Below are 26,264 nucleotides of genomic sequence, written 5' to 3' on the forward strand. Positions count from 1 at the left end.
ACTAAATTTCAAGGTTCAGCAGAGATGTAGTAGGTTCCCCACCATTGCATCAAGCCCTGATGTCACAGGCAGATGCACCCCTGTGACCAGTCAGATGCACCCCTTTGGCACTTCTTGAGTGAAGAGTGGCCCAACAGCCAGGTGAGGGGCCCTTCGGGAGACGGAGATCTCTGTCTCTGAGTCAGCTGACAGAGAAATAGCCAGCACATCACTTCTGTGACCTTCCAGTTGGTTTCACCTGCAGAGCCTGGAGTTATGAATGACAGTCTCAGAGGAAAAAACAGCACAGACTGTGGAACCCGGAGTCCAACAAGCAAACAATGTTGCATTCTTACAGGATGTTGGAGTTCTATCTTGTATAATTTGTTTCTTTATCCCAAAGAAACCAATCTGGAATGTGGTCTGGTATTGAGCCCTCTGGTTTTTGTATTTAGAGTCATCAGATCATTTGGGGAACTGTTGAAGTACTGATTCCCAGGCTCCTCCTCTAGGAAGTTGGTGTCAGTGGCTCGTAGGGCCTGGGAATCTGCATTTTTTTCCACATTATAAGACAGGTAGTTCATAATGCATACCTTAAAACTCAACCTGGAATCATACCTGTCAAATCAGAGTCTAAATTGTTCTACTTGTTCAAATCTTTGGGCTCAGCTTTAAGAATCCACATGGCCTAGGATAGAATCTTCTATTTCTTTTGTTTATTCATTCATTCAATAGGTATTTATTGAGAATCTTCCATCTTTGCAGTTAAAATGGAAGTAAATACCTCTCGTAGAATTTGCGTTCTCATTGTGATTATTGGATAGAAGCAAATAATTATTTTCTTTATACAGAGAAGACTGTTAAGGTGGAAACAGAATTTTCGAGGATTGGGATGGTTGATCAGAAGCTCTCAGCGTAACTGCTAAGCCATGAGTCTCCTCCACAATATCACTGCCGAGTACTTAAACACTTCTAGGCCCAGGAAGCTCACTGTCAGATAAAAGAGACCGTTCAATTCTCAGATGTTAATTTCCCTTCCCTGGAACTTCTGCTCCTTAGTTCTTGTTCTACTTTATAAGATTTGCAAAGCAAATGAAAGCCTCTTCCCACAGAGAGCCATTAAAATATTCAAAGACACACTTTGCCATTCTGTTCAGTCTTCTCAGGGTGAAGACCCTGCTTTAGGACCTAATTTTGGGTGTCCTCCCTACTCTGTCCACCCATCCTCCTTTGGGTGACTCCTCACCTTGTATCTTTTTAAAAATACAAAGGTAGGACACGTCAGTCATCCATATGTTTCTTTTTTAAACATGCACAGACTAGGCACAGAAAGAAGTTAACAACCACCTTCTTCCCTCTGGATGTTGTTATCTTTCTGTTACTGCAAAGAGGTTGAGCTATTGGCCAAGGGCATAGACTCAGCAGATGATAATTTCATAGTCATCTTCATGGGGAAAAAATATTTTTTTCCTTCAGATATCTCAGTTTATAGCTAGCTACTAACAAATTATTTATTGACCCTCTTTTATTTACATGAAACACAGCCAACTCCTAAACTTATCTTTTCACTTCTAATTATATTTCCTCTCTTTCTAGCCTTCTCCCACATCATTTATTATATAAACACACTTTCCCATATGCAGAGTGGTAATGGCCACTTGTGGCTGTTTTATTTCGGATCAAACATGTCAATGTCATGGAGTCAACAAGCAATAGAGACCACCTAGCCTGAGCTCCCCCACCCACTGGACACATCATTTCCTGCATGAGGACTTCTGCCCCCTTCACCCTTCCCATGCGTCTTTCACCTACTCCATTGATCCCTTCAGACCTTTGTGTCCACCTAGTCCATTTCCTACAGTGACCTATAACATGTGTTTCCTGCCAGAGCCACAGTTGTAAACAACTCCTGATAGACCCAGGAGCAACTCAAAGAGGAACCAGAAATGCTCTCTCCAGTAACTCCCAAGATCCCAGCCAACAGCTTGTTAGTGGACACACCCTGTGATTGCTGGCTCCAGCCCCTGAACCAGAGTCCCTCTACTGGGCTCTGAGAGCACTGCATTCACTGTAGAAGGATTGAACTCCTACTGAGCAATTAAGAGCCCCAAAGAGTAGCAGCACACAAGAACGGAAAATTCCTTCTGCGCAAAAGACAAAACTGGTCCTAGAAGATGAAAATAAGCTCCAAGTTCTTCTAAGTCCCACCTCATTGTTATTCAGATGAAGAAACTAGGACCCAGAGAAAGGATGTGTTAGTGGATGAGCAGAGATAGGAACCCAGGGCTCCATGCTTCCAGCCCATCCTCTCTCTTTTTTAGGGGGGGATCTAATTTTATGATCTTACAGCACCCTCCTCTCCCTAGCCAGTATTCTGGTCCCAGGGGCTCCAGGCAACAAACCATAATGGAAAGAATATCCTAGAAACAAAGTCAGACAAACACATGCCATCTGGGTGCTCAGGAATCCAGCCATTTGCTGGTTCCTTTCCTTTTAGGGCTGGTTACAAGAGGAATGGCTCCAGAGGGATAATATGTTCCTATTTTTCCTTCTAATCCAGGACACCTGTCCCTTCTCTGGGGCATGTGTAATATTTGGGGCTTCATCTCAACATGTGACCAGCCACCTGTTGTTCATGCCTTTCCAAATTGGCTTCTCGAGTTTGGGGGTGGCCAACTGGACCCCCACCCACGATAAAATGTGGTTTTACACAACACAAATATACTGGATTTGAAGAGTCTGCTGCCTCTGAGGAATTAGCTGGTCAAGACAATGCTCTTAAGCAGAAAAAACCATGACACCTCCTCCCCTTAAATGTGATAGCTCTGATAAGTTTTAAGTCTGTCCTAAGTCTTTGAAGAGAAGGAAGGCTGGAGTTCACCGCAGTCTGTCATTTTCTTTCATCCCCCACTGCCATTCATTCATTTGACAAATATTTATTGACCACCTGCTCTGTGTCACTCATTGCCAATCATCCACTCATCTATTCACCCCACCAACGTGTATGGACCTCCGCTAAGAACCAAGTCCTGTGCTGAGTGCTGTGGGAGATGTAGCAATGAATAAAGCTCAGGTCTTCCCCAGAAGGAGATCTTAATTAGTTGGGTTGGGAAATTTCAAGCTACTGTGACTTAAGGCTCTTGGTGTGAAGAGAGATTCAAAGAACTATGGAACAACAAGGAGAGAGAAGTCACCCCCAGCTAGCAGGTAAGAAAGTTTGCAAGAGGATGTCATGCAAGACCTGAACCTTGAGGAATGGTTAGAATTTGGATACACAGAAAACACATGTGGGCAGTCAAGTTGTCGTACAATGGCGAGGTGCCAGGAGGGAGCTAAGAGAGCAGAGGGGGTCCTCCCAGTGATGTGCAGGGCGCATGTGCTGCTGGAAGAGTAAGTCAAGTGGGGGTGGGGACTGATTCAGAAAATGGTGGGTTTGGAAAGTCTGAGCCTTTGCTATTTTCTTGGCCCCTTAGGTTCTGAGGTTTGGCACCCCATCTGCAAGCAGGCAGCCCGGGCAGAGAAGAAGTTAAAGGTAAGCACATTAGTCATGATGCGAGAACAGCAGTCCTATACAGAGACCTTTAACCTGTGAATCTGGTTCCTGATAATATAGGGAGAGGGTGGAGCTACCCAGGCTGCAGCGAGAGATGGACTCCCAGGCTCCTGGGTTCTTGAAGCTGTGGAGGGGATACCTGGGGTGTGTGTAGGGGATAGGGAGCACACTTGCCCTCCAGTGTGCCTTTATACCATGACACCTGACTATCATATTACCTGCTAGAGTCTCCTTAACTAAAAACACACCTGTGCAATTCTGCCCAGCTAATTACACGTGTCTCCTTTGCCATTTCATCCACTTACTATATATTTTGTGGAAGAACTGGCTTTATTGATGTGTGATTTCTTTTGAGCCATACATGAATTTTTTTTTCCTGTTTCTTCCAAGATCTCTTTTATTTAAGGTGTTAGAAGATATAATTGTTCTTTTTTTCCTTAATCTCTCCCTCTTTGAGGGCATTTCCCAAATTTGAGTGATTTCTTTTTTTGTAGTTGTAGATGGACAGAATGCCTTTATTTTATTTGTTTATTTTTATGCGGTGCTAAGGATTGAACTCAGTGCCTTGCATGTGCTAGGCAAGCACTCTGCCACTGAGCTACAGCCCCTAAGTCTTTAAAAAAAAAATACCTTTATGTAAATCAAACCCACTGCCTCACACATGCTAGGAGAGCGCTGTACTGCTGAGCCACAACCCTACCCCTTGAGTCATTCTTTAAAACCCTGAGGCTTGCTGGGCACCGTGGCATATGCCTGTAATCCCAGTGGCTCAGGAGGTTGAGGTAGGAAGATCATGAGTTCAAAGCCAGCCTCAGAATTTAGCAAGGCCCTAAGCAACTTAGTGAGACCCTGTCTCAAAGCAAAACATAAAAAGGACTGGGGATGTTGTTCAATGGTTAAGTGTCCCTGGTACCAAAAAAAAAAAAAAAAAAAAAACCTGCAGCTTTCTGCTGTATATATGCACTACCTCTTTGTACCCTTATAAGCTTAATATTTTTCTTGAAATCAACTCATTACTTTTTACTTAACTAAAATTATTTTAAAATAAACTTTATATTGCCAAGTGGAAATTAATATACTTGCTATAAATAAAAAGCAGTCATAAAATAAAATAATTCTTGAGATTAAATCTTAAAACTTCTAGTTAATGTTTCCTGTACTCTCTTTGGTCAGGAAGAAAATAAAGGGAAATTAGCCATCGTTGAGACAGTTGTTAATATGTATTAGCACCAAATTGAGATTCCTCTTTGATCAAATCAGGAGGATTGAAATAAAACATTACATTACACTCACTCTGTGACTCAGTGTTATCAAACGTTCCACCTACACTCATCTTCCAGAACCACCCCTTGTTCACAATCCATATTTTGGAAAACACTGCTCCGTAGCCCCACTCAGAATGCTTTAAATTGCAGGATGAGAGGTCTGGGAGGGAACTGAGCAATCTTGAAGCTCAGCCCCTTCATTTTACACATCAGGAATCCAAGATCTCTAAAACACATGCTTCACCAGTGGTCCTTGATTCTCAAGCCATTGACTTTGCCACCACAGCACGCTGCCACTCTTGTGGAAGCACTAAGATTGACATCATGCTGTTCTGCTGAGGGAGCTATTAATCCACCATTGCATTGTTCAGAGACAGATTTTTTTTAACTTTTTCACTTAAGTTGATATCAATTTGCAGAGGGTACATGACAAAGAATCCGCATATTGTGCAATTACATGATATGAATAAACAAACTACTGAGGAATGAATACTACGCAATTTTACTTAAAGTAAAGACATTTTTTGACTGGGATAACCCAAAATGAAAAGTCTTATGAGTAATGTGCTGTTTAAAATGCTAGCTACAGGGCTGGAGTTGTAGCTCAGCAGTAGGGCACTTGTCTTGTATGTGTGAGGCACCAGGTTCATTTCCCAGCACCACATACAAATAAGCAAATAAAATAAAGGTCTATCAAAAAAATAAAATAAAAAATATGCTAGCTACAAATATATAGAAAATAAATTTTTATTCTATCCAACAGCCTGAAATCCTATGCATGTTAGATCTCAGTCATACTCAGACATTGATTTAAAAGGCAGAAAATTTAAAAAGTACAAAAGTATCCAAAAAATACTTATTGCTGCTAATGTGCCCAGTCTCCCCTTGCCATCAAACCCAGGGTGCAGCTTCTCACCTGTTCTGCTTTCCTCTCTCCCACAGCATAGACGGACATCTGAAACCTCCATCTCACCCCCTGGATCCAGTATTGGGTCACCCAACCGAGTCATCTGCGTATGTATTACTTTTCAGCCCCTTAGGGGCCTTTCCTACCCCTGGCCTGGCAGCTAAAGTTTCTAAGGATGAAGGAACCCTCAGGTTTTCAGCCAACTGATATTTGGTGTGTGCCTGTTCCATGCCAGACCCTGAGGATGCAGTGAGTCCAGAGAGGACATGGACCATGCCCTCAAGCACACAGTCTGGTAAACCAAGAGTCACAGAGATAGCACAGAGCACCACGGAGCACAAGAAACCAAGTGCAGTGATAGTGAGCCTTTGTAGAGTTCTGAAGCCAGTGCACTGTCCCTCCTAACCCTTTCCTTAAGCAAGACAAGGGCAAGTCAGTATGGGACCAGAGACGCATTCAGAGTGGGGCTCAAGTGGAATGTGGATGTGAAGGGAGGAGCATGTGCTAATGAGGAAGGAATGGGAAGGAAGTCATATGATGTGGAAACTGCTATCCAAGATTTGGAAATGCAGAACAGCTTTCTAATCGTGTGAGAAGTCCAGGGATGAAGAGGATCACCTGCAGGTATCTGAGCTGCCATCTCCAGAGTCATTCAAGCACAGGCAAACTCATCTGCCAGGGATGTGGCAGAAGGAACAGAGTTAGATGACCTCAGAGGTCCCTAGTATATGTAATTTATTCATTTATTCAACAAACATGTGCTGAGCATCTACTCTGTTAATAAGCACTGAGCTCCATGCTGGAGAAACTGGTGAACAACACACACCTGATGCCTATCCTCATAACATTAGACACAGAATGCCAGGACTCATCAGTTGCAGTTATGATAAGTGACAGGAAGAGAAAGCACAAGGTTCCCTTGATGCTCCAGATGAGTAGAGGAACCTGAAGGTCCAGGACCAGCTGGGAAAAGGCTTCCTGAAGGAAAACTGTTTAAGCTCAAATGTTTTAAGTTCAAACCAGAAGTCAGACCAAGGAGGTGAGCGTGGCAGAGCCCAGGAGAACTGAAATGAGCAGCAGACAACATTCTGGTTAACTCTTGCATTGTACCAGTCTTCCACAAGTCAAAGGAGCCAGAAGGAATGTGGGGAGTGGGGGTAGTCAAGGGCAGGGGATCCACTCCCAGGGAGAAGCTCTAGATGCAGCCCCCCAATCCACTAGTTTGGGATGAGTCCTGACACCATGATGAGGTCATTACTCTAAATCCATATCCAATTTCCTCTCCCATCCCAGAATAATGCCCATTGATGAAACTATTTCCTTTCCTTTCTTCCTGTGGTCAAATGAAAAAAAAAAGAAGAAGAAGAAAGAGACAGGAGTCATTGACTTCAGTGTCAATATGAGTCAATACCACCATGTGGCTGACACAGAAGACAAGCCACTCTCTTTTTTTGTGGTGTTGGGGATCAAACCTAGAGCCTCACACATGCTAGGAAAGTGCTCTGTCACTGAGCTGCACCCCCAATCCAAGACAAGCTACTTTGATCACAGACTATACTCATTAAAGATTCTTGTCCAGCACAAGAAACAAGATAATCCCCAGACTATTTTCTGTGCTATGAACAGGACCAGACAATAGCAGAATCAGTGGCCTCAGTTTTGGGTCCTTCCCTATGGGGTCATTAACAAGTGTGAGCATGTTTCCAGGAAGTGAGGGTTCAGGAATCTGCAGCACTAGAACGCCATTACTCACCAACTGTTACCCAGGAGTCTCATTAACCCTGGTGAAATAAGTTGATCCCTGATGTTCACCTTGGTTTTCTGGAGAAAGCCTGCTAGAATCGCCCCCATAATAAGCAGCTTCCTTATGATCAATGACAACTAGGACCCTGCTCTCCTGCCTTCCAGCTGGAGGCTTATTGCTGAGATCAGTTGCCCCTCACATCCGAGTCGTACCTTCTGTGTGCTCCTTTCGCCTCGCGTGGTGCCTCACATCCAGACGCTCTGTCATGTGCATTTCATATCAGCCATGTTGAACTCAGACCTTTCTAAACATGGCAAAGCATCTATTGGCTCACATTAGGGATGTGCAGTAACACACAGAAAGATGGTCTGTTGGTTTAACTTTCAGAGATAATTGATATTTTGATATTAAAATAGAATTACCAGTGAACCTGGAATGGGCAAGTTCTTTCAAACTTTGTTCCACTCCCCACTGGCTTCTAGAACCATCCTGGGGTAGCTTGATTTCAGCCAGCCCCACATATTCTCTTCCTTCCTGGCTAATTATGTTAGGATGCCTCTAATCAATCACTGTGCCTCCAGACCTAAGGTTCATTTATAGCACTGTAAATAAAGCAGCTATAGGAAGAAATATAAATTTAGTAATTTTGAGGTTTAGAGTAAAGTGCCAAAATGACTAACTATTCATCAAGATGAGTTTGTAAAATGACAAGAGCTCTCAAGGTCAGGACTTAATATCCCAGGACCAAAGGCATCTTCAGCAAATAGATTCCTCTAAGCAGCTTCCCCTTGCCCACACCCCCCAAAAATTGATGGACATGTGGGTGTCTTCACCATCTCTAGCAAAATTCAGATGGCACAACTCAGAAGAATTCAGCTGAGCAGAGTTTCATGGAATTGGATAAAAGGACCCACAAGAAATAGGGAAGCATCCCAGGACAGCAACAGTGGGATATTGTTGCCACCCCAGGAACAAGGACACGAGGGAAAGGAACAGCATTAGCAGAGTTGGCAGGAGGTAGAGCTGTGAAGAAGAGCCACCAGACAGAAGTCATGCTCAACCCACATCCAGGCAGAAAAGTTGCAAGGGGAATTCGTAGGCCAGACTCTCCATCCACTCACGATCCAGGCTGCCGGTTCCTCCCATTGCCAAACCTCCTGAGCAGGAGAGGCTGTGGTGCAGATGAGCTCAGGACACACAGGCAAGAAGAGTGGCTACAGAGTTTAGGGACAATGTGAGGAACATAGTGCCCAGATAGTGGTAGGATGGGCCAAGGATAAAATAAACAGAGAAAGAGCCTTGAGAAGCTTTTAAAATAGCAAAGTTGTAAGATAATTAGAAAGCTGCTACTCTCTAGAGTAGTCATAGTCCTGAGACTCTGTCTGGCTCGTCTGGCACCTCCAAGTATTAGGCAGAACATTACATGGATATTAGATTCTCTATCTAGTAGCCCCCTCTTAATTTACCTCACCCCAGCACATTCCAAACCATAGTAGTTACCAGAAAGACAGATCCTAGTTGACCAGAGCAGAAACCAGGTCATAAGAGGAAACAGCTACATAGACTGGTTCAGGACATGGTTTCAGGAGCCATGAGAAATGGGTTGTCACATGCAAGCAGACAGTGTCTTCCAATCCATGTGGCCCTATAGAGTTCTGAACTCTGGAAAAGTTAAGTACAAGTTCACTGTAAGGAGCTGCTTTCTGGGTGCAGCCCTCTATAGTGAACTCCCTGTCCTGGGAGGTCACATGGAATGGCAGGCTCTCAGGTGAGATGACCTGGGTTCAAATGCTGGATTTTGCCACTTATTGGCTGTGTGGAGTTGGCAAGTTCATTGATTTCTCTGCACCTCTGTTTCCTTATTCAAAATGAGGATAACATAAGTCTACCGTTGTGAGTTGTATGAATTAACTGAGTTAATCTGCATAAGAAACTTAGAGCCTGGCTCATAATAAGTGCTTGCCAATTGCTAGCCAGTGTTTTAATGTCATGATTATTTTAGTGTTTACCATCTTCCTTCCTGTGGAGACTGGGAATGGGGATGTCCACACAGCGTGGGGTTAGAAGGCAAGTCACCCAGGTTGTGTATCAGACTAAATTCAAAGCTACTAGCTAATTGGTGTAATTTGTGGAATTTTTCTAGCCCAGAAAATAGGAACAACTTTGACACTTGCTCCACAGAGGTTTATAACATTTAGAGGAAATAATCCTTGTAAAGCACAGGGCCTCTCAAACAATATGTGCTCAATAAATGTTAGCCCTGTTGGAATGGATGGCTTCTAAGACCTTTCTTATTCCAGCATTTTACAGCTCTTTGATTAGATCCTAATATTTGGCTTTTAGTGAAAACTAGTGGAACCTGTCCTTCCTTTACCTCGTTTTTGTTCCTCTTTTCTTTCACTTTTCCCTCTTATCTTTCTACTCCTTTCCTGTTCATTTCCCTCTTCCCCAGGCTAAAGTGGATAATGAGATCCTTAATTACAAAGACCTGGCAGCTCTCCCCAAGGTTAAGTCCATCTACGAGGTACAACGCCCCGACCTCATTTCCTACGAGCCTCATTCCAGATACACGTCTGACGAGATGCTGGAGAGATGTGGCTATGGAGAGGTATTGCATGCAGCCCTTCTCTCTGGGGCTGTTGGAGGAACCGCAATCCCATTTCATCACAGACAAGTTGATCTCCAGTGTAGACTCTTCAAAACTGGAATTTATAGCTCACATTTAAAAATCAAGAGATTTCACCCACAAATATGGCTTTCTGATTATTCTTGGGAAATCAGACATTAAATTTAGGATTTTCACCATCTGGAGATGGGTAGCAGCGCCCCCTATGGACAGGACATGGACTCCCCATTCTTCCCAGTCCTCACCCCTCCCTGTAAAACCCAACATGGAAGCTGAGAGCTTGTGACCACTTATCACTTGAGCTTTTGTTTTCTTATACTGGAGAAATTTTTGCTTTTGCTCAGCCCATGACTCTCCTCCCCTGCCAGTGGCCAGGGGAGGCCAGGCTTAATGGTCACTGAAGTTCATATTCTTCGGTTAGGTATGTTCTCTTGTTTTTGCACTTGACATATAGCCCCTGTGCTCAAAGCAAGAGAACACTTAATAAGACTCAGCATCGGATGGCTTTAGAAATCATTACATGGTTGCTAGATGAGAAAAAGTTCTCTGGGGAAGGCAGGGTGATCATCACATAGAAGGCGCTGACCATCTATATCCCAGGAGATTTCTGACCCCATCCCAGGCCTCCTGAACTACAATGGGCAGAAGGAGCGCTGGCCTGATGGACAGGTTCCCAAATTCCTGACCCAGCTCCACCACCAACTAGCTAATGTCCTCAGGCAATCCACCTCTCAAAAAGAGATTGGGTTTCATTTGGTTAAAGATCCTAATGCTGAGGTTCTCTGTGTTCTGGACCCTGAAATGGACCAGGAAAAAGGAATCCAGTGTTTGTATAAGTTGATTCTCCTGAAGTTAGACAAGGCCAACCAGAGCCCATGGGCTACAGCCAGCCCCCAGATGTTTTGAGTCACTCATAGAGTATCTTTCAAAAATGTAAATTAGTTGTCAACATGTAAATGTTGGGAGATTTCACATAAGAAACTGCATTTCTGAGTTTTCTTGGAAATTAAGAAGCTGGTTAACATTGGGCAGGCATCCAGCATGACCCTGACCTGCTAGAGCTGAGGGCACTTCCCTGATCAATCCACCCATCCGCCCAGCTCTCTCACTGATGACCGCAGCCTGGCTCTTGCTCAATCTTACTTTTGGATCCCCTTCCCTGGACGTGGTCTTCACAAACACAAAGGGGCCATAAGCCAGGAGGGAGACAAGAAAGGGTCATGAAGATAAGCTCTGCGTCTGCAGCAGAGGGAGCTAGGTCCAAGTCAGAACCAGCCTCTTCCTTCCCAAGGGGTCCGGAGTGGCCCTGAGCCCCCTCATTCCTCCCTAGGCCTTTGTTTTCCCAAGTTTAAAAGAAGTGGTCATGATCACAAGGTTTCCTTACCTCTTAGAGGCACCACCTAGAGAGTGGTGCCAAGGGGCAGCGGCAGGCCCTCTCTTTGCCGAACCATTTAACGATACTCTGTCCCTTCCTCTTGCCCTCCTTTCTCTCCCTTCCTTCGTCCACGGCTGCCTTCAACCTCTCCGCTTCTAAGTCGTTGGGAACATTATCTCCCTACTCCCAGGTAATTAAACTGACATGCAAAAGGTCAGGAAAACCTTTTATGTATTTGCGTCCTTTAAGCTGTCCAAAATGGGCCCTGACTTCACCTCTCGACAGGTCCCCAAGGGGCCTGATGCCTCACCCAAGGTGCTCCCCCAGCCAGGGCAGGGCATAATGATGGGAAAGGTTGGGAGAGAACTTATATGCCCCCAGAGATGACCTCCCTCGAGTCTCTGTGATCCCTGGGACTGACCCATGTTTCTGTCCAGACTTTGGAGTGATGCATGACTCTCCGCTGCCCTCCACAGGCCGAGTGTGTGGCTCCGATGGGGGTGTCTCCCTATTTGTGACTGAACCACAAGAATCCCAGAGTCTGTGGCATGTCTCACCTGCCTGCTGGACTCTTGGACCACAAGCCTTGCTCACAAACCATCTCCTTCCCCAGGACATCTATGAGAACCTGGACCTCCGGCAGAGACGGGCCTCCAGCCCGGGATACATCGACTCCCCGACTTACAGCCGGCAGGGCATGTCTCCCACCTTCTCCCGCTCGCCTCACCACTACTACCGCTCAGGTAAGATGGTGGGGCGTCCCCAAAGAGAGAGGAAGAGCAAGGCTTCAGAGACAGCTCAGGCTTCCCCAAGATTTCCCTGATAGCACACCCCCTGGAAGCCTCTGGACACTCAGATGGCCAGCGAGGCCTGAGTTCCTGAGCTGCTCCTGGCAAGGAGAAAGATGGGGTATGTGACACTGAGAAGCAGCAGGAGGTGGGTGAGGAGCTGCCAGGACTAGGGAGTGACAGGAAGCCCAGGGCCCTTGCTGGATGGAACAGGCCTCCTTCAACCTCACCATTTGGCCTGCCCCATTACTCCATGGGGCAGATCCAGACTAGAAATAGGGCTCATCAAGGGCCCAGTCCCACCCAGCCCCCAGCCAGTCAGGGTGTCCACTGTCAACACAGGGCTAGGGGTACAGCTGGATAGAAGAAAGGGACAGTTAAGGGAGGGGCCCAGGGAGGACGGGTTGGGGGTGCTAAGCAAAGAAGACACCTTACTGAAGCTCAGTAGAGTTGATTCTTACAACCCACAAAACCTGACTTTGGGGTCAAGCAAGGAAACAGGTCGAGCTCGTTCCTGCAGATGCGGTGCATGAGAGCTCATGCTTCTTCCACTCCGGAGCTGAGCACGCCGGGTCGCCCAGGCCACCCCATTCCTGCTGCCATCACCTCACCGCTTCCTAAACTGCCACTGCGCTAATGCCTGTTTTCTCTGTGCCTCTGTTCTCTCTGGGGACCACTGCCTGCGTGCTCCAGGGCCCGAGAGTGGCCGGAGCTCTCCATACCATAGCCAGTTAGATGTGAGGTCCTCCACTCCGACCTCTTACCAGGCTCCCAAGCACTTTCACATCCCAGGTAGGCACTGCCAGCCTGGCATTCCCAGCATGGGTGCATGCTCTGTGGGGTCATGGGGCACCTGAGCTGTCCACTCAATGCTATTCAGGCATGGAGGAGAAGCCAGTTCCTGGGGGACCCTCCCTAACCAGTCACCCATGCTAACCCACCCTCCAGTCCCAGTATGCCCATGAGTTTGCCTCCTACTTGACAAAACCAACCTTGATCAGGACCACAAGTGAGCATCCCAGGGAAGAAAAGTCTCAGGGAGCTAGTGTGAAATGCCTGTGTTTTCGGGAGCCTGAGGGGGCGCAGCAGTAACATAGCGGTAAAGGCTGCTTCCATCCAAGCTCTTGGGACTGAATCCCAATCCTGCTGCTTGTAAGCTGGTGACCCAGGGCCAGTGACTTAGCTTCCCTGTACCTCTGCTGTTCTGCCTGTGTAGCAAGGCACTGTTTGGACCCTGAGGTTGCAATTGTGCTTCCGGCCCCCAGCCTTGACCCTCCCTTCACGGAATGCATATTCTAATGTGGGGACAGAGACCATAAAAGAATAAATAAATAAGTAAAAGGATGATTTCAGGTGATGATAGATGCTATGAACATTTTTTTAAAAAGAAAGAAAAAAAAAAGAAACCAGGGCATCATGAGGCTGGAGTAGAGGAGGCTAGGCGAGATGGGGTGATCAGAAAGGGCTTCTTGGAAGAGGTGACATTAAAGCTAAAAGATGAGAAGGAGAAGCCCTATGAAGATTCCCAGGCAAGCATCCCAGGCAGCCAGAACGGCATATATAAAGCCATTCTGCCTGAAGGTGGCCATAAGGTGAGAGGAAGGCCACTGGGTGTGGTCTTGGAGGACAAGATCTCCCGAGGGACAGCAGAGCCAGGTCTAGATCCCAACTCAGCTCAGTTTCTCACTTACCACTCACTTTCCCCACAAGAATTCATCTTGCCGGTTTATCTACCTACACCTTTCTCAACTGCCCCAGAGCGGTCCCATCCTGTCTGGTTTTAAGGAAGGGCAGAAAGATAATGCTGAAATTTGGCTGACGCATCCTAGAGACTTTCACATGGAATGAGGGGTGACCACTGGGAGGAGCAGTGGACGCTCCCTGCATGAGGATCTGCTGAGCACGCACTCCGCCCTGCATGCCCACCATTCAGCCCCACCCACGTCCCTTCTTTGGCACCATTTGTATCCATCCATCTCTCTCCCCCCACCTTACTTGGTACCTGTTGGGGTGAGGTTGAAAGTTCAACTGTGGAAGAGGAAGTCTACTGGGGAAAGATGGTGGCCCCTTGGAAAAGGTTGCTGACAGTCTCTGTCTTCTGAGATCAACTGACCAAGTGCTGTCTCCTCCCCTGTCTCTTTCTCTCTCCTCCCCCATCCCTTCCTGGTCTGTCTGGCAGCTGGAGAAAGTAACATCTACCGGAAACCCCCGATCTACAAACGGCATGGTATGGTCAGAGGCAGACAGGGCTTGGCCAGACAAGGAGAGGGAGGAAGTTAACCCTCTGTGCAGTTGCTCTGCACGGGCCACCAGGAGCAACAGGATGCAAGGACACAGCTTGGTCCTTCTTTTGCTAACCCCAAATCACTCAGGGTGACATTGTAAAGGAGTTTTGTGTCATTCAAAAGAGAAAGGAAGGCCTCATGTCCCCTAAATCCTTTCCCACCACCTCTCCAACCCCCTTTACCTGCTGTCTGGTGTTTTAAGTCCCATGATCAGGGTAATTCTTATAAAATGCATGTGCCCCTGGAAGAGTTATACTCCAAGGCATCGATAGTAAAAATGTTTACTAGAGTCACATGAGATTCATACAGATTCTTCAACACCTCCCTAGACTTACTGAATTGAAATTTTGTATTTGTAGCAATTTATTTGGTGATTCTGATGCTTAGTCCAGCTTGGGAACAACTGTTCTAAGATGTCTCAGTCATCCTGAGATTGGATGAAGACCCTAGGAGGGCACATAATGAGAAAAGAGCAGGGAATCCTTTCCTTCTTTCATTCATTTATTCCTTCAGTGTTTATTAAAGAATGGCCTATGGACCATTTGCTCCTTTGAGGTTTATTAAACAAGGGCAGATTCCCTAGCCCCTTTCTATGACAGATTCCCTAATTAGAAATACTAAGGATGCCCAAGAAATGCATTAAATTGGGTTCATCCATGATTCCTGCCTATGCTTGGTATGAGAACCACCAAGTCATTCACCATAGAAACCTCCTGTTCATTTTGCAAAAGCCTTTATTGACCTCAGCTGAATAAGCATATCCCTCCCTTTGCCAACACGGAAGAGCAGCTGCCACCCTAGGTACCCTTTCCTGCTGTGGGTCTAGCCTGTAACAGAGGGAGCACAGACTTGGACAAGCTTGAAGGTATGTGGAGCAGTCCTGTACCAGAGTCTGAACTAACCAGCTGGTGAAGGGGTCAGAACAAATATAAATAGTGGCTCTGGGTGCTAAAGACCTTGCAATTTCGACAAACATCCTCACTTTCAGTGGGGGCCATAGCACCCCCATAGCGATTCTGGAAGCATGTACATGTGTACATGCGACTGTGAAGGACATGCTGTGTGCCCCCAAGCGACCACAGGAAGGCACCAGCCCCAACAAAGGTGACTTGACTTTATATGCAAAAAAGCCTACAGGTCCCAAGCTTCTCAGACTTGGTAGGATTTTCCAGGTTGGCTCTGAGCGGTAACAGAGGCACAGACCTAGGAGGACTCCAGGGTAGAGGTGGCTGCATAGGGACAGGGTGGTGAAATAACAAAATGTGTTTGCCAGGAGGGACTTCCCAGGACTCAAATCAAAGGATAATTCCACAGCTTCTTAGCATGCACTCCTGGAGAAAGGTGCACAAGATGAGCTTGCTGGAAGTCAGCCTGTCCCAGGACCTCTGCTGCTCTGGCTCCACAGAACACAGAGCTTGTCCCAAATGCTTCCCTATCAGTCTCCCTGAGAAATGCTTGTGGAACCACACTAGTTTCCCCAATCCCTCTTTCTCTCTGCCTTGTCAACAAATCATCAGTCTTTGGGCCACCATAAAGTCACTGCCATGTAAGCATTCATGCCACAGTGGGTTTTTTGGGTCACTCCTATTGGAGGTTCACTTGGAGCTTCTGGGTCAATGCACCAATTTCAACAATTAAAGATGAGGAAACTGAGGCAGAGATGAGTAGGATTTTCCCAATGCCATTTTGTACCTGAACTAAGTGGCAAGAGTTAGGACCAGAACCCAGCTTTGCTGAGCCGCTGTCTTGTGCTCCATCCTTTGGGCCCTGTAGCCTCCTTAAACAGGATGATAGGCAGGGTGCCGTGGTGCATGCCTGTAATCCCAGGGACTCAAGAGGCTGAGACAGGAGGATCGCAAGTTCAAAGCCAGTTTCAGCAATGGTGAGGCACTAAGCAACTCAGTGAGACCCTGTCTCTAAATAAAACAGAAAATAGGGTTGGGGATGTGGCTTAGGGTTGAGAGCCCCTGAGTTCAATCCTTGGTACCAAAAAAAAAAAAAAAAAAAAAAGAACAGGATGACAGTAGAAGGCTGCCCACACTACAAATACCACAGGCCTGCCTGTGATTCCTGTCTAGATATAGTTCACATCAAAACAAAGCAGACTCCTGAGGGGCCAGAAAGGAAATGGCTGGACTCCTCTGGAGCCTGTTGAGTTTTACTCTTCACTAAAGAGCAGACCTGGGAGTTCACAAATTGTGCTGGAAGGAGCCCTAGGTTGGGGTCTGGCCCAGATCTGGTTCAAACTTTCTATGTGGTCTTAAGCAAGCCCCTTCCCTCTCAGGTCTTTAGATTCCCAAACATAAAAGGAGAGGTTGGACCAGAGCTTTTCTATCTCCAATGCTCCATGTCCCAGACCCTACTATCTCTGACTTCAAAGTAGCCTCAATCACATGTGCTAATGCCTGGCAGAGATAGGGAAAAGGTACAGATTCCCAGCCAGGACACTGACTTCAGCTCCTCTTGGGTCGTTTGCAGGTGATTTGTCTACAGCAACCAAGAGCAAAACAAGTGAAGACATCAGCCAGGCTTCCAAGTACAGCCCAGCCTACTCGCCAGACCCCTACTATGCTGCAGAGTCTGAGTACTGGACCTACCATGGGTCCCCCAAAGGTAGCACCCCCATGGGACCCTGAAGCCAGAGCCCATTGCCTGTGCTAGGGACTTAGGAGGTCAGAACAATCACCCACTTCTTCACACCACCATCCCGAATAAGAATGAAGGTCCAGCCACAGGCCCTAGGGATACACTGGGGAGCAAAACAGACCAGGTTCCTGCCCTTGTGGAGGAGACATAAATCCCAAACATGAGGTAGGAGAGCTGATGGTAGGGGCGAGCTGTGCAGCCAGATGCAGAGGTTTCCACAGGAAGGGTGACCAGGGGGCAGGTCAGCAGGGAGTGTAGATTGTCTGACATCTGCCCACACCTGAGAGGGGAGGACCAGTTCTACTGGAGGAAAGGAAAGGCTACCCACTTAACCTTAATCTTGGAAAGGGACCAGAACAAGTGGGGAATGAGGGAAGATGTTCCACAGGTCTTGTGAGTTGAGAAAAGGATGTGGGTTATCATCCTAGTTAGAAGCTAGTTAAAGCTATTCAAAACAATGACATGATCACAGTCATGTTTTGAGAGATCACTTTGGCTGTAGGGTGAAAAATGGTGGGGAATGGAAAAAGAAAAGATATAGAAAGATAAAAGGCTCTCATGGGCACCCTGGTCCTTGAGTCACTTCCTCACCCAATCAGAGAGCCCAAGTTATTCCTTTCAAGTATGGGGAGAAATTGTCTTCAAGTACTGATCCATGTCGCTTAGATTCAATACCTGGCTTTACTAATTAAATGCCCATTCTGTGCAAGCTTCATGGATGCTCAGAAGTGAGTCTTTCATTACCCTCAGAGAATTGTCCATATAGAAAAGGAGGCAAGGCACAGAAATAGTATAATCCAAGGTGGACAGGAACAAGCACCTATGAGAGATTAGGTGTTCAGAGGATGCAATGACAAGAGAGACCACACCCAGGAGGTATCTTAGATGAGCCTATTTCATCCCAGGAAGGGAGGGAAAGAGGGAGGGAGGAAGGGCCCAATGGCTTAAGCCAGGGCAGGCTGAGTGGGGAGCACAGGATGGAGCTGATCCCGTCTGTATCTTGACAGTGCCCCGAGCCAGGAGGTTCTCATCTGGAGGAGAGGAAGATGATTTTGACCGCAGCATGCACAAGGTGAGCAGGCTGCAACACTGAAATAAGAAGCTTAGAAGGTATATTACTGAGGATTTTTTTTTTCATTTGCAAGAATGGAAATAATATTCAAACTCACTTACAATAGAAAAAAGAAATGCCTAATTTTGCATAGCTGACAAATCAAATGGTAGGATTAGCTTCAGATATGACCAGATCCAGCTGTTCAAAAAAAAATGACACAGGGAAGCTGTCTCTCTCTTTGCCTGGGGGGCTCCCTCTATATTTGTTTCATGTTCAAACTGGTCCTTTTCCTATAGTGGCAAATGGGTACCAACGGCTCTCCCAGCTGGCTGGTGGGAACATAAGATGGTCCAGCCACTGTGGAAAAGTTTGATGGTTCCCCAAAAAGCTAAACATAAAATTATCACAGGGTCCAGCAATTATACTTCTGGTAAATACCCATAAGAATTGAAAATAAGGACTAAAACAAATGTATGTACGTATGTGTTCATGCCAGTTCTATTCAAAATAGCTGAAAGATGGAAACAACCTCAAGGTCTAACTCACAAATGGATAAACAAAATGTGGCATGCCGCAGTGTGGTGCAGCAAAATAACCCGGGGGTGATGAACAACTTGCGTAGATTGATACAGCAGGAGTGGGAGCCCTTTATTGTAGGACAGGAGGGGTATATATACATTCCACACAGCTTATCTTAATTAACATAAACTCGATACATCAGTCAACCAATAAGGAATCTCCACACTTAATGGCTCGATGGAGTTACTTCACAAACCACTCCCTCTGGCAAAATGCCAGGCGCCATCCAGACTTGTTTACAGACCCTAACAGTGGCAGATCCATACACATGGAATATTACTCAGCTGTTAGAAAGAATGAAGTATCGACACATGCAACAATGTGGGTGAACCTCTAGAAAGGTAACCTAGAGATTGAAGTCTACAGGAAGATATGCACAGGTTATATGAAAATATCACACCATTTTACATGAGACTTGAACATCTGAGGATTTTGGTATGAAGTAGGAATAGACCTGGAATCAATCCCCTGTGGATACTGAGGGATGATTTTACTTCAGAATGGTTAATTTTAAGTTATATGATTTCTACCTCAATTAAAAAAAAAAAAAAGATGGCAATCTCCCCATCTTTGAACCGACTGCTGGGACAAGGGCAATGTGATCCTGTCATGGCCAAACCTGCTTTTTTATGCAACCTCCAGAGCCTCACCCAGGCCTCAGGACTATTTGTAGAAGAGAGATGAAGTCCAAAGGAAATGTGGGTACTATAAGGAGGGAGGAATGCTGGGAAGGCAAAAATGACAGAGGTTCCCCCAAAAAGGTCCCAGTGAGTCAGCCCTTCCCAGGGTCATCTGCTTCCTTCTAATTTCATCCTGCTCCTCCCCACCCCAGCTCCAGAGTGGGATTGGCCGTCTGATTCTTAAGGAGGAGATGAAGGCCCGGTCGAGCTCCTACGCGGATCCCTGGACCCCTCCCCGGAGCTCCACCAGCAGCCGGGAGGCCCTGCACACAGCTGGCTACGAGATGTCCCTCAATGGCTGTAAGCACTCCTGGGGAGCGGATGCCTGCTGGCTGTTCACTTTGAGCCAAACACCCTGTGAGGCACAGTCCAAGTGCCCCCTTCTTCCTCCCAGACCACTGAGCAGTAGGCGCCCCCACATGCTACAGGCAGGGGACCCAGGCACAGAAACCTTCAGCAACCTGTGCAAGATCAATGAGTTTGTAAGTGATGGAGCTTTCTCCATGAGGTCCCATTCCTGAAAGCTTTGTCGGAACACAACCAGCCCCAAACTCAATCCCCTGGGCTAACAAAGGGATAAGGAGAGGTTGCCTGTGAAAGTGAACCCCAGACCCGCCACACACACTTTCCTCCATCTCAGGTGTCCCCTCTGAGAGCCTCCTCTGTCTGGAACACAGACTTAATAAGGGACTGGATGGGAAACCAACGAGTCCCTCCTCTGCCCTGAGCAGTCATCCCACTTCTTTGGACCATCTGAAGCTGTGACATTCTGTTGGGTTCAATGTAAAGAAAAATGCCTTCAATGTAAAGAAAAAATTCCAACACTGTAGCCTGAGGGGCTCAAAGCTTGTTTGCTGAGGTGCTGGGCCTCCCATCACTTAGAGATATACAAACAGAGGCTTCACTCAAGCACTTGACTTTGAGATTCTGTCACTGCAAGCTCCTCCCTGTTCCTGGACAGGCACATGTGCTCTGTCTGCCTCCTCCTTTTCTTACCCCTGTGGGACTCAGTCCTACCCGGAAATACCATCTCACATCAATACATGATGGACAATAAGAGGTATTGTTTATTATACACAGACACATTAGCATTCCTGATCCTTGAGAATCCCTGCAACCTCAAGATTGTTATCACGCATTTTATAGATGAGATAACTGAGGTGAAGTCACTTGCCAAAGTCAAAAAGGCAATAAGTGACTGAGCAAAGATCAGACCTCAGTTGGAGGGACCCTAAGGCCATGAGCTTTTCCCTCTTTGCCTTACTACACCTTGAGCTTGGTGAGGTTAAAGATGGCGGTGGTGGTGATGGTAAAGCCAGTTGTAGGGCCTGTTAGTATGCCCCAGGCACTGTGCTGAGTTCCCTACTGGTTATGTCATATAATCTTCACAGAAGCCCTATAGAGGAGACACTGTCACTCCCACTTTACAGTTGAGAAAACCAAAGCATTATTAAGTAACTTGTGTGAAATTAGGTGTCTATTAATGGCAGGATGAATAGATGAGCCCATTTTCACCGTCTGACCACTATTTTCAATCCCCAGCTCTAAGCCCTATACAGTGTACCCAGGCTGCTCAAAATTCACACTTAGTGAATAGAGTGTGTGCCTAGCATGTGCAAGGCCCTGGGTTCCTTTCCTTCCCCAACATACACACACACACACACACACACACACACACACACACACAAAATCACTTCTGTTCAACCACATCTGTGCAAGAAGCATCCCAGATCACCTGCACCACACCAGGTGCTGGGCTGGGAGCTGGGGGGACGCAGGGGGAAACAGGCACCACAAGTGGAAACTGACCAGTAGTAATGGAGTTGCTAAGAAGGCCCCTCCTCTCCACCAGCCAGGTGGCTAAGTACAGAAGCCTGTGTCCTTGTCCCCAGGAACTATCTCTGTCATGTCTGTCTGTCCCCATGAACCCTGACCTCCAGCTTTCCTTTCTTGCAGCTCCTCGTTCACACTACCTGGCTGACAGTGGTATGTCCTACCTGCCCTGCTTTCATTCGTGGTATCCTGTGAGGGTACTGTCAAGGTGGCTGCAGTCTCCCAGATCTCTGCTGGCTGTACAGTGTAGATGTCTTGGCACAGTCCAGATCTCAAAGAGCTGACCCCACCATAGTTGTGAGATAGCAAGGCTCCACTTGGGGTTCTAGAACCAAGGCTGCCATGCCCAACAGCTTCCAAAGAGGAAGAAAGAACACCTCTTCCACCCACCTGGGAGCCATCCTCTCTGCTTCTGAGCTCAACTCCAATTTCCAGACCTTTGACCAGAGCTACCTGTGGACTGGACAGATGGGTTCATCATAGGATAGATGTGTATAGGTTAAGGCCAGAAATGGGTGTGAGTAGGTGTCTCTGGTGGGCCTAGAATTCTGCAGGGAAGGGGTCAAGTTGCAGGTCTGGAGAGCATCAGGAAGAATGGAGGCCTCTGGCTCTACCCCTTCCCACTAGGTTATGGGTAATACTGGCCATTTATAACCAAATGCCTCCAAGGAGAGTGGTGACCCCTAGTTTAGAGCTCCTGGTAATTGTTCTGGATCCTTCTTTTCAGATCCTCTTATCTCCAAATCTGCCTCTCTGCCTGCCTACAGGAGAAATGGACTGCACAGGGTAAGAGGGGCTCTGCTGGGGCATGGGACCACCCCCAGATCCCAACACCAGGCCATTATTCTGGCAGCTGCTTTTGAGTAAGACTGGAGGGAAAATCTTGGGGCTAGAAGTGAACCCAGTGAAGGGACCCGATGGCAAAGAGTTGCGTACCTCAATTATGACCCCTGTGTGAAAGGAGGCTCTCATGGAGAGACCAGGGAAAACTTGTACTTATTGAGCAAGAATCCCGTGCTGGACACTGAACTTTACCAGCACCTATTCATGTGACCTTCACAGCCCAGAGAAGGGGGTTACTAGTATTGACTATATTTTGTGGATGCAGGAATGGAGGCAGAGGGCTGAGGTGACTGGCCCAAGCTCACACCCAGCAGTCATGGAGCCAGACCAACTGAATCTGCAACCCATACCTGACTGCTGTGCCCCAACATAGCATGTAGTCTTCTGAGTTACATGAGCTCTAGAGCCTGTGACATAAAAACTCCATGGAAGTAGTGAACTGGCTTAAAGTCTGCAAGGGAATAAAAACTTGTCTTGTTAGCAATAAGATGGATCTGGAGGCTGTGAAACTGAACAAGTTACAGGAGCCAAGGACAGGAACATTGGGATAGAGGTTGAATTATTGAGCACCCACTAAGTCTCGGGCACTGTTTCAGGTACTGGAGATCCTGCAGTGAAAGCAGCTGCTGCTCCTATGGAGCTCATATTCTAGTTGGTAGATAAACAATGAACAAGAAAATGTGTGACATGATATCAGGTTGTTGGAAGTACTAGAGTGGAAAACAGAGCCAGGGAATAAAGAAGGGAAGTCAGAGAGGAGGTGAATTCAGACAAAGGCTTGAGTGTGGAGAGAGAAACCTCATCACCTGGTGACCTGCAAGAGCCATCCAGATGCAGGGAAGTACAACGTCTAAGTCCTTGGTAGGGATGGCAAAGTGGTCCTGAACCATGTGACCAGGATGGAAGGAATAAGGCGGTGAAGCCAGGCAGGAACCTCATTAGGGCCTTGTACACCAAGTAAGGACTTCAGAGTTCAGTGGATGTACTGAGATCCAAAGGATCCCTCTGCCCAATGTGTGGAATGGAGACTACAGAGGGCAGAAATGGAAACACTAGATCCACTAGGAGACTGTTGTGGGGTAGAGCACACAAAAATGACGACAGCACTGCTACAGAGCAGTGGCTGGTGTTGAGAACCCCTGCCTGCTGCACACGCTGTCCTCCACACACCGGAGGCTAGACACTCCTTCATTCAGCAGAGGTTTATTGAAAGCCTCTTCTATGCACCAGGTATAATTCAGGGTGCTTGGAACACAGCAGAACAAAGACTTCTGCCCCTTGGAGCTTATATTCTTCTAGGGACAACAGAAAGTAGGAAGTAAATAGGAAACAAGTCGGATCATATAAAATATTAGAAGACAGTGCTATTTTTTAAAAAAAAAAGATGAGGGGCTAGGGATATAGCTCAGTTGGTAGAGTGCTTGCCTCGCATGCACAAGGCACTGGGTTCAATCATGGGCACCACAAAAAGTAAAAGAGAGGAGCAGAATAAGATTGAGAGTTTATCAAGGGGGCAACTTGGAATTCTCAATAGGGTTGTAAGGAAAGACCTCATAGACCAATGAAAGAAAGCACAAGATAAAATTCACCAAATGAATATATTGAGTATATATTCAGTGCCTACTGTGTGCTAGGAATAGGCACCAGAAGCTGGCAGCAAGCTCAGTTCCCTTGACTGGAGATGGGGACTGCTGAGATGGCCCCGTGCCCCACCCCCTCCCTGGTGCATGTCCTGAGATGGGCGAGTGCTTCCAGGAGGCTCAGGCCAGCCCTGGCTTTGTCTCTCCTGCAGACACCCAGCGCAGACCTCTTCCACTACGACAGCATGAACGCGGTCAACTGGGGCATGCGAGGTAAGCACGTTCACTGGGGTTGCAGGAGGAGGTCCCTCCTGGGACTTCCCAGGGACTCCGGATGCACTGCTCATAGCTGCTGCTTGACCTTTGGCAAACAATTCCTACAGATTCTGTCCCCATGCTGGGCTCTGTCCAAACCCCAAGTTCCCACTCCCTTCCACTTCCACTCCCTCCTTTGCCCTACGCTTCCCTCATCCTCCCAGTTCCCTGGCCTTGGGTGATCTCCAGGCCATCTGTCCCATCTGGGTTCCCAGAGCCATCACAGAATGCTGATCTCCCTGTACTGCTGAGCTAAAGCAGCCTGCAAGCCCTGGTGGAGGGAAACACTCAGAGCCAAATACACATGGTTCCTAGGAAAAAAAATTCCATGAGCTTCACGCCCTTTGTCAGGGAAGCTCCCACACCAGCCTCCACCAGCAGCTCTGAGCAGGCACATCAAAACCTTGGAGGATTCCCCCAGAAAGGGGAAGATCCCTCCCACATGCTTCCCAGTCTCACATTCTTCTTATTTCTATTCTAAATATCTCAAAAGCTCTTTTTCCCTTAAAACCAACACAAAATGAGCTCAGCCCTATCTCCAGCCACCTTCCATGGTCATACTAGACCTGACTATCCTCCATGATGAATTCAGCAAGGACAGAGTCTCTGGATGGTCACGAGCAAGGCATGTGTGGAGGCCAGACCTCCCAGGAGACTGAGGCAGAGGCCACTGTGGTAATGCAAAGCATGTCTTTTCTGTGCATGTCTTTTCTCTCTGCAGAGTACAAGGTAAAGGACACATAGACCCTGGGGGTCTCCTGATGCTTGGAGCCAGTACCTTGGGGACCAGCAAGAGGATGACAGCACTGTCTCTATTCAGGGAAGGGAACATAGATGAATCACCCCTGGGTCATTTTGAGACTAACATTCCCTGTCCTTCCTTGGCCCACCATCCCTGGATCCTGCCCTAGGTCTTCTGACAACTGATTAGACTATTTCCCTGGTCCTCAAAGACTGGTGGATTACCAGGCCACCAAATATTAGACTTAAATTTAGGAGACTCTTTGCCCACATTAATGCCAAATGCCACCAAGCTTTTCCCTAGCAGTTTTAGGGGATGCTGTGAGGATTTACATTTTGGGAGAAGATACCTTAAGATTGACAGGCAACTCAAAGAAGGGCAAGCCCAGCCCTTCCTCCAGACTTAATCACTGACCCTTTCTGGCTAGAGGAAGGAGCCCAGACACAAATTGTTGCTAAAAGAGACAGGCCCACCCCCCTCCCCCAAGCTGGAAACACCTCCTACCTTTCTCCTTAGATCTATCCCTATGAACTGCTGCTGGTGACCACAAGAGGGAGAAACCGACTGCCCAAGGATGTGGACCGGACACGCTTGGAGGTAAGTCCAGTAAACTGAACAGGAGCCTTTGAGTTTGAAGGGATCCAAAGTTGTCTGGTCCAATCCAGTTCAGGATAGGGAACAGACAATACATGACTTTAAGGCCCCATAGATTGGAGCAGTTTCCTCCGTCCAAGGCTGTTCCATGCTGCTGTGTGCAGCCTCCTCTTCAGCACAAATGACACCTCAGATGCTCGGCAGCAGCATGTCCTCACCCAGTGCTGACATTCTGCAAACACTAGACACAGGACAAGAGATAGATTTGGGCCCCGCCCTCAAGGGGCCTGCAGTCTCAGAGCTGTACATAAAGCTAGTGCTTGTGATGGGGAAAGTCAGGGAGGTGGCACTGCATAAATAAGTCCAGAGTGAAACCCCCCGGGGTCCACACTGCTCCTGCCATCACTAGGTGGGCAGGTGTAGCCAAGCCACAATCTCATTAAACTTTAGTTTTCTCCTTGCACAGTGAGGAAGAGAGAGAAATAAATGATTAATAAACAATACACACCAAGCCCTCAGCACAGAGTCTGATGACCAAATGAATATTCAGTACCTGGTAGAGGTTAGTTTGCTGCTATTCAGAGAGGACTAGTTTGTGAGACACAGGCTGAAACAGGGAAGATTTGGATGGACTTGGAAGGTGGGTAGGGTTTGGATGGAGAGAGGGAAGGAAGCACCATGAGGAGTAGCATCTGTATAGATAAAGGCACAGTCACTGTGGCCTGGGCATGGTGTCGGGTATTCAAGCAGTGCAGTTCGCTTGATGTGGAGTGCCACATCGAGTGCCACGCTGGCCACCTATGGTATGGGGCATGCTTCTCCCTGTCTCTCCCTCTTCTTCCCTCTCCCTAGAGTGACCTTCCCAGGCTGTGAACC

The 26,264-nt window shown here is 47.2% G+C and overlaps 1 protein-coding gene across 2 annotated transcripts in view; it reads left to right on the forward strand.

Moving 5' to 3' along the window:
* Ablim3 (actin binding LIM protein family member 3) overlaps positions 1-26,264 on the forward strand; it is a 110,677-nt gene that overhangs the window by 80,104 nt on the left and 4,309 nt on the right. The window contains exons 8-21 of one of the 2 annotated variants that reach the window (XM_026384332.2): positions 3,453-3,511; positions 5,740-5,811; positions 9,901-10,056; positions 11,610-11,639; positions 12,063-12,192; positions 14,417-14,464; positions 17,001-17,135; positions 18,176-18,240; positions 19,634-19,781; positions 21,438-21,467; positions 22,042-22,100; positions 23,950-24,010; positions 24,774-24,781; positions 25,311-25,391. In XM_026384332.2, the coding sequence (XP_026240117.1) occupies positions 3,453-3,511; positions 5,740-5,811; positions 9,901-10,056; positions 11,610-11,639; positions 12,063-12,192; positions 14,417-14,464; positions 17,001-17,135; positions 18,176-18,240; positions 19,634-19,781; positions 21,438-21,467; positions 22,042-22,100; positions 23,950-24,010; positions 24,774-24,781; positions 25,311-25,391 (1,082 nt within the window). Of the gene's footprint in view, positions 1-3,452; positions 3,512-5,739; positions 5,812-9,900; positions 10,057-11,609; positions 11,640-12,062; positions 12,193-14,416; positions 14,465-17,000; positions 17,136-18,175; positions 18,241-19,633; positions 19,782-21,437; positions 21,468-22,041; positions 22,101-23,949; positions 24,011-24,773; positions 25,392-26,264 lie in introns of those variants that run through there. The other variant, XM_077801062.1, reaches the window with a different exon arrangement.

This window comes from Urocitellus parryii, chromosome 1, assembly GCF_045843805.1.
Source record: "Urocitellus parryii isolate mUroPar1 chromosome 1, mUroPar1.hap1, whole genome shotgun sequence".
NCBI classification, from domain to species: Eukaryota; Metazoa; Chordata; class Mammalia; order Rodentia; family Sciuridae; genus Urocitellus; species Urocitellus parryii.